Raw genomic sequence first — 8,464 nt, forward strand, 5'->3', positions numbered from 1 at the left:
AGTAATTTTGATTCCTGTGTATTTCATCTGGTGAGGTCCATGTGTATAGTTTATCTTTTATATTGTTTAAAACTGGTATTTTCACCCAGTAAGTAATTGGTGCTGTAAAATTTTTTCATGCAATTTCCAGCATCATTTCTATCAGTAAGGACATTATTTTCCAACTATTGATCCTTCCTCTTTGTTTCAAACCTTTGCATTCCAATCGCCACTAATTAACAATACATCTCATTTCATGCTTGATCAATTTCAGACTGAAGTTCATAGAATTCTCCAATTTCATCAATGACTTTTGTGAATGGTGTGTAAATCTGAATAATAGTGATATTAACTGGTCTTCCCTGTTGCTGTTGTTGTTAAGCGCCGTTGAACTGGTTTCAACTCATAGCGACACCGTGTAGGGTTTTCCTTGTAGGCATATGGGTATATCCTATCACAAAGCATTATACTTTAAGATAGATCTTGAAATGTTTTTTTGATGATGAATGTGACACCAAACCTCTTCAATTTGCTGTTCCAGACACAGTAAAATGATTGTTAGATTCAAAATAGCCACTATCAGTCAATTTCAGATGTCTAAGCTAACTGATGTTTATGCATTCCATTTAATTTTTTTTTGAACTTACAATTTTCCTAGATTCAGACTTCATACATTCCATGTTCTGATTACTAATGGGTATTTGCAGCTGTTTCTTATTTTGAGTTATGCGTCATTAGCAAATGAAGCACAACAACAACAAAAAAGCTTTATTCATTTATGTCAACAAGGTCAGCTCTACTTTGAGGAGGCAGACTTTCCCTGTCCTTATTTTGAATGAACTTGATGGGCTCATCAATATTTCTGACAATATTCTGGGGCTAATTCATGTTTTCATCTTCTTGCACTATACCTGACAATTCATAAGGCTTTCAGTAACAAACCATGCAGAAGTAGTCTGCTTTTCCTTCTTCCTAGTCTGTCTTAGTCTGGAAGTTCTGCTAAAACCTGTCCACCATGGGTAACTCTATTGGTATTTAAAGTATTAGTGGCATAGCTTCCAGCTAACAACAACATGCAAGCCATCACAGTATAACAAACTGACAAATGAACAGTGATCCAAATTCTTAGGGATATTTTAAGGAATGAAAAAAATAATAAACAAAATAAGAAAACACCTTAAAACTATTAACGTACAGGCAAAAATGTAACATCAAAGTTTTTTGCTTATTTGTTTTGAGCTGAAATATCAGTGAAGTGAGTGTGGTTAACACTAGATTAGTTTATGCTGATCATGAACTCATGACCATCAATTCTTGTTAATGATATCAAGAAATTTCAGTGGATAAAATAGTAACACTGAAAGTAACAGCATTTAATTTGTAAACATGTACATTTTTTCGTAAATTTTAAGTTATTTTGTATTTATTTACCTGCTCATTGTCTTTTATATGAGATCCTTCAGGAATTGCTTCTACCCCTTTCTCATCACCTGTTCTTCTAGATGCATCCTTAAGAAATGCAATCACTTTATCTTCTGGTAAATACTTGGGATCCCACAGGAGCTGATCATCATTTTCATATACTTTAAATGGGTAAAGCATATTATTTTAAAAATTGCCAACATTTATATAGTTTGCTAAAACAAAACATTCAACAAATAACTCATACTTACAACCAGATGTTGAAAACGGAGGGGAAAAGTGTGGTCCTAATACTAGCTTAGTTTCATTCTTGGGCAGTATTTACATCTTAAGTGAATCAGGCGATTAAACATTACTTAACCTGTACAGGTCGCTATGGGTCGGAACCGACTCGAAGGCACTTAACAACAACAACAACAATGGTCCCCTTTGGGTACAGTCTGACTAGATAGAGTTTAGCAAATTCTATGCTATGTTGGTTTGAATACCACTTCTACTACTTACCAACTACACGACCTTGGAAAAGCTACTTTCTTTTTACCTCATCAATAAAGTGGGGATAACAACAACCCTACCACATATGAGTTATAAGGATTTAAATAAAGCACTTTTCTGACACATATGAAGTTCAATGTATATATATATATCCCCCCCCCCCCAAGAGCTGTCTGAAGAATGCTCACCATATATTAATACTATTTATTTCTTGGTGGTATGATTTAGCTACTTTTTAGCTTCTTTCAGTTTACTATAATGCAATAAAACTTTAAAAGTGAAAAAGAAAAAAGAAGACCTAAGAGAAAAGTTGTGGAATTACAAATGATAGGGAAATGAAAACATGAACAAAATTAAGAACGAACAGTCACAAGATAGAAAAGATACCAAGAATGTGGCCCTATACCAGCTAACGCAAGAGTGCTTCAAGGAGTAATCACTGAATGAATATTGTTGTGTGACTAGGATGAAAACGGAAAAAGTATACCGAATTTAGTAACAAGGAAGTGAATGTTGTAAGATCTGTTTCTGTGGAGAGACGAAGCAGAAACCATACTGCACAAGGAAGAGTAAATAGAAAGTGAAAAAATGAAAGAATAAAACTTGTGAAAAATTTGTGTGCAGAAAAGGAAAGAGGGCAGTAATTAGAGTGGAAACAGTGAAAAAGATTTTGTTATTTAAGATAGAAGGTGTAAGCATTTAGTGCCAATGGGAAGAAGCTAGTCCGAGAAAGACAAAAGATTTAAAACACAAAGGACAACTGAGTGTCAAGGCTTCTTAGGGGAATACTTTGTAGTTTTTGGGAAAAAAATGGAATTAAAAACTTATGAAGTATTATTCTCATGAATGCTTTGAAGTCCCCTCCTGTTACTAAGGGAGTGTGGTGGCTCTACAAGATAAGCACTGCACTACAAACCACAGGGTCAAAGGGTCGAGCCTACCAACCACTCAGCAGGTGAGAAATGAGACTTTCTGCTCCCACTAAGATGTTCCAAACTCATAGCGATCCTGTATAGGGTTTTTGAGGCATGGATGGTGGGTTTGAACCACCAACCTTGTGGTCCAGTGCTTATCCTTATTCTACAGCACCACACAAGGATTCCAAGGACAAGGCCAGCTCATGGAATTGTGGCTAGCTTAGAAAGCTAGCCATTATTATTCATTAACTTCAGAAAATGTAACATTATTTTATGCAGTTATAATATACATACTAAATCATGTAGTGAAAACATTATTTCCATAGAAAATAAACCATAGTGCCTTTATTGGTTCCTGAAATAGATCAATTATTTTGCATTTAAGATTACATCCCAAATTAAATGCAACTTTTCACTATGATCTATATAAAGTATGAAGCATAGCTGTTTTTAATTAAATGTCTGCTGAAGAATGACTAAGAGGCCAAGAGGATTAGAAATTTTTTAAAGAAGTCACTAGTATGACAAACACAACAGCACTTAACAACAAGAAAAATAAAAGAGAAATAGCTTCTATAATAAAAAGTGAAGAAAGAAACCTGTAACAGCAATAGAAAAAAAAACTATAGTAATAACGAAAGAAATAACTGGTCACTGGTGTGGTGCTGTGAGTTAATGTGCAGGACTGCAAGGTCACTTTGCCCACAAGGTCGGCGGTTCAAGCTCACCAGCCACCCCTCGGAAACCTTATACAGTGTTCACTATGAGTTGGTACTGATTTGATGACACTTAACAACGGAAACAACACATTCAGTGACAAATTTGCTAGGTTTAGAGACAATCACAATCAGTGAAACAAAATTTATCATCTAAAACAATTTTGTTTTAATTTTAATTTACTATCCCTAAAATTTAAGAACTTGAAGATAATAAACATTGTTATCTAATTAATAGAAATGTTCATAATGTAAATGTTCACCTAGTATATTAACAAAGGTCATCTAGAGCAGTGGGTTTTTTTTTGTTTTTTGTTATACTCTTAACATTATGAAGAAGCTTCAAAAAGTCTGTGGGAAAAGGAATTAAAAGCTAATGGAATTTTCTGACAAATGTTTTGAAGCAACGCCAGAGTATTTTGTTAAAATGCTATTTTTACTTATTACCAGGTCTGAGATAGGAACCTAGATTCTGCATTTTTCACAAATTCGCAGGTGAATGCATACTGGTTGGGGCCCACACTCTTAAGCATCAAGGCATTTGCCACAATTTATCAGTTTTGTAATAAATATCAACAGATGTGATTTTACTATTCAGAATACAGTAAGAAAAATCAAAAGTAATCAAATTAAGCTTATCAAGAGGTAAAATGGGCTGTGTAATTTAATTCCATTGTGTGGGAAGAAAAGAGAGAGAGAGAACAAATGAAAGCAGAGAAATCACCACCACAATAAAACTGTAAACAAGCCTATCTAACCTCAGAAATTCATTACTAATGAGCAAATGTCTAAATTAACTACCATTTTCACTCAAAATAACAGTGAACCCACTTTAATGACCAAGTCAAAATTATTTCCAATCAACGTTATCATAAGACTGAAAATGCTTGTTTATCCACAACTGGCACTATGGAATGATAATGGGATTACAAAAGAAAGCCTTATATTCTTAAAAGGCCACATTGTGATTAATGACATGAATTTTAACCATCCAAAGCTTAACCCACTGTGCCACTACAGCTCTCTTTCCTGTATGTTGTTGGTAAGTGCTGTCAAGTCAATTCCGACTCATAGCAGCCTTGTATAGCGCTTCTGAGGAGCAGCTGGTGAGTTAGAATTGCTGGTTCCCAGGTCAGTGCTTATTCTACAGCACCACATCAAGGCCTGTTTTAACAGTACCATTATCATCAACTAAAGATTACTGCTTTTTTTTATTTTTTAGTAAATAACTTAAGACTGTCAAATATTGATTAGAAGTAATGCAAATGCTTCATAATTCCTAGCCATCATTTACTGATTCTAAAACTTACATCATTGAAGTATAAAAACTTAACTAGATGGGAACATCTTTAGCAGCTCCTTTCCTTTTAAAATCCTAAACAATCTATCTAGTTTTTAATTAATCTAGTTCAGGGTTCTCAATGTGAGCACTAGTAGCATCTTTGGCTCCTGAAGGTAGGAATGTCCTGTTTTTTTATAGGTTGTTAATAAGCATTCCATATCTAACTTAGCACATGGAATAAATAAAACACAAGAATAGACAAAAAGTTTGAAAAATCAATCTATGGCGTTCATCTGCTCAGCATCTTTTTGATAATTAAACCATTTCTCATATGGTCTTAGCTGGGGCTGACCCAAGGACCAGCCAAAATACTCATCTCTCTGATGATAATGATTATCTCTGGTTGGGTAAGAACCAAACTGAGTCAATAAAGGTTCTCTCTCCAGGCCTTCTGCTGGAGTTCATTTTTGCTGATTGTCTAGATGTGAGGAAAGTGTAACGTATTAAGCCTAGAGCTCCCAGGTACTATCTTAGTCTATCTGATAATAAAAGAAAGAAGAGGTCATCTAATATGAGAGCTCACTGAATCCAGTTAAATATTTAAAGCCACATCAGCCCAGAACTCTCCAGTCAAGCAAGCTGGTAAATTCTTTTTTGCTTAAACTACACTCAGAATTTTGACACTTGCAAATAAAGCATATCAACTGTTGTTTTTTGAAAATTTGAATAAAATCTAAATGATTACTGTTGTTAAGTGCCATCGAGTTGGTTCCGACTCACAACGACTCTGTATAGTGTTTCCTAGGAGCAGTTATTGAGTTTGAACTGTAGTTCAAACCAACCTTGTGGTTTGGTGCTTATCCTACAGCACCACATCAGGACTCCAAATAGTCAAGATTAATATCTGCAGCATATAAATGCCACTTACTGAACACTTACTATTTGCCAGACACCGTGCTGCTAAGTGGTCTATACAAGAGGGCTTTAAAAAATTGATTATCTTTTCATTCCATTTTTCCACAAATTTTTTAATGTCTCCTTGTATTGCATGTAATTCTTGTAAGAGCTCTATGAATAAATTCTATTTTATAGAGGAAAAAATGAGGTCAAATGTGTCCATGGCCAAGTGTCAAGTATTACTGACTCAAAATCGGTTAACACAATTCTGTGCCTACCCATTAATTTAGCCACCAACTGTTCACCTATGTGGCAAGAATCAGACCAGATATTAACAATACAAAGATAATACAAATATCTATAACTCACTGTGTAAAACATAAATGCTAATTCACATACTTATATAGGTTTAAAAGAAGATGCCTGAAATGTGCCTATAACTAACAAATCTTGTTAAGAGTAAAAACTGACAATGACTATATAATCTGCACAATCTAGGAAAAGAAAACTAATATGACAGAGAGAGAATTTGTTAATGTCTCTACAAGATACTTGGTAAGAGGATGATTTCCTTATACTAAGGAAAAGAAGAATTCCCTATAGTAAAGAATTATCAGGACATATTAGTTCTGTAAAACACTATTAAATTCACTCAAACCAAATGTTCTCCCTTTTGAGGCTGAGCTCACCAAGAAAGTATTAATAAAAACATTCTATGATATTTTTTCTATAGGAACAAACTAATTATAATTATGAAAAATACTTTTGCATTGCCTCTTTGCAGTTATTTCTAACAGTGTGATTTACAAAATAACTTCATATGAGTTTGGCTTGTATGTATAAGTTACCCAAGAAGAAATGATTTCTGGGTATTCTGACAGAAGTATAAATTCTTAGTACAAGGCCGAAGAAGGGTCCTGCTAAGACTAGCCTAATTAACACAATACCCTCAGTTCTCAAAAGGAGCAAGCATAAGAAATGATAACTTTTCCAGGAATGGTGGATAGGTGGGAAGACAGGATGGATGTAAAATTGTTTTCAAAAATCATGTTAAATTTGCAAATACTAAGAATTTTAAACATTAATAAATTATGAATGATGATTTAAAGTCACTGTAATACTTGACAATACAAACACACTAAAAGATATTTAAAAATATATTTAGTTCAGTGGTGGCAGAGACAGCCAGGTAAGAAAGGCTCCATGGGGATGGGACTGAAAACCCAGAGAAGCTGCGCTCATGGAACAACACCAGAGCTCTGGATCTAGCATAAGGTCCACTACATCAGTTTCCCACACTTGCAAGTGAAAAAAATTATGATATAAAGGAAAATACTGCGAGTCAGAAATCACTGGAAATGAAGACTCCCTCTGCGGCCACCCAGCCCAGACAGAGTTCAGAGGGCGGGGGTCCAGCCAGACCTGTACAGGGAACCTGCGCTAAAAGTGGTGCAGTGACATTTGCAAAAAGAGGTGCGAGGTATTCTACACATTTTTTCCTCCTATTCCATTGCGCCTTCTTTGCCCAGCACAGACACCTTCAGGCAGGTGGGAGTGGAGCGCACCCCTTCCCCCCAAAAAAGTCCTGCGGTGACCCCACAGTTTTCCCACAGTACAGAGAGAAAGAACTTGGTGGCTACTTATGACGTCAGCCTTGGGGTTGCAGCCCCAAAATTAACTTATGCAGGACCCTTCACTAGGTAGCAAGAAAAAAGCAGGCCTATCAGGTCTGAAAGACAAATGATAGAACCATCTGTAAAACCCCAACATAAAAGGATGCAACTATCTCGAGAAATACACTGTGCACAAGCATATAACTAACCTCCAGAGACAAAAAATAGTGGACAATCTTTCTCCCATTAACTTCTCAATATCTATCTGTACACCACGATAGTGGTAACTATAGGAGGGGCCTGAGCGAATGGACATCCCCACCCACTGCTGGAGGCTTCTACAGTGCACACACACACACACACTGCCTGTGTAGCAAGGCGACTGGACAGTCGGCCACAGTTTTATTTTTGTTTCAAAGTGGTGGTGTTTGTCTCTGCTTTTATATTGTTTCTGCTTTTGTCCTTTCAATCACACATTTTTCCTGGAGGTGGGAGCTTTTTCACCCTACATTACCCAAGAAGAGACAGCAATGGTGGCCATATAGCCAAGCTACAAGCACACCCCATAATATTCCACCATTGAGACACGAACCAGTAACAGCTGCTAAGCATTACATGCTAAAACGGAAACCTATCTCCTGATCGTATCCACCAGGAGACACCCAGTAAGCTTAATAACGCAACAACAAACATCCAATTAAGCATTAAAAAACCCACATAACTACTGGAAATGACAAACAAAAGATCTCAAACACAACTAATGATCTCAAAACATGTCCAAAAACAGAAAAGAGTGAGCCAAATGTGTTGGAGACAAAGGCTCCCCAGAAGAGAAAGATTTGCCTGAGAAGAGATTCAGAAGAATGATATGGAAACAAATTAAAATGCTCCAAAAAAAGGGTTGGAGGAAAACAAGGAAGAAGTCAGGAAAGTAGTACAAGAGCAATCAAACAAGATTGATACAGCATTGGAAACAATTCAAAACCTGCAAAAAGAGGTCCACATGATTAATACTAAAGTATCAGAAATGCACAATACACTGAAAGGGAAAAGGAGCAGAATAGAAGAGATGAAAGCCACAGCTAGTGAGCTGGAAGACAAATCTCTCAATACTACTAAGATAGAAGAGTAAGCAGAAAAAAG

General features: G+C 35.9%; 1 protein-coding gene across 9 annotated transcripts in view; it reads right to left on the bottom strand.

The window, feature by feature from the left end:
• Window positions 1-8,464, bottom strand: part of MIER1 (mesoderm induction early response 1, transcriptional regulator) — a 95,577-nt gene that overhangs the window by 22,990 nt on the left and 64,123 nt on the right. For all 9 annotated transcript variants that reach the window (XM_006862440.1, XM_006862438.1, XM_006862441.1 and 6 more), the window contains one exon: window positions 1,411-1,562. In XM_006862440.1, the coding sequence (XP_006862502.1) occupies window positions 1,411-1,562 (152 nt within the window). The remainder of the gene's footprint in view (window positions 1-1,410; window positions 1,563-8,464) is intronic.

This window comes from Chrysochloris asiatica, unplaced genomic scaffold (genome assembly GCF_000296735.1).
Source record: "Chrysochloris asiatica unplaced genomic scaffold, ChrAsi1.0 scaffold00048, whole genome shotgun sequence".
Taxonomy (NCBI): Eukaryota; Metazoa; Chordata; class Mammalia; order Afrosoricida; family Chrysochloridae; genus Chrysochloris; species Chrysochloris asiatica.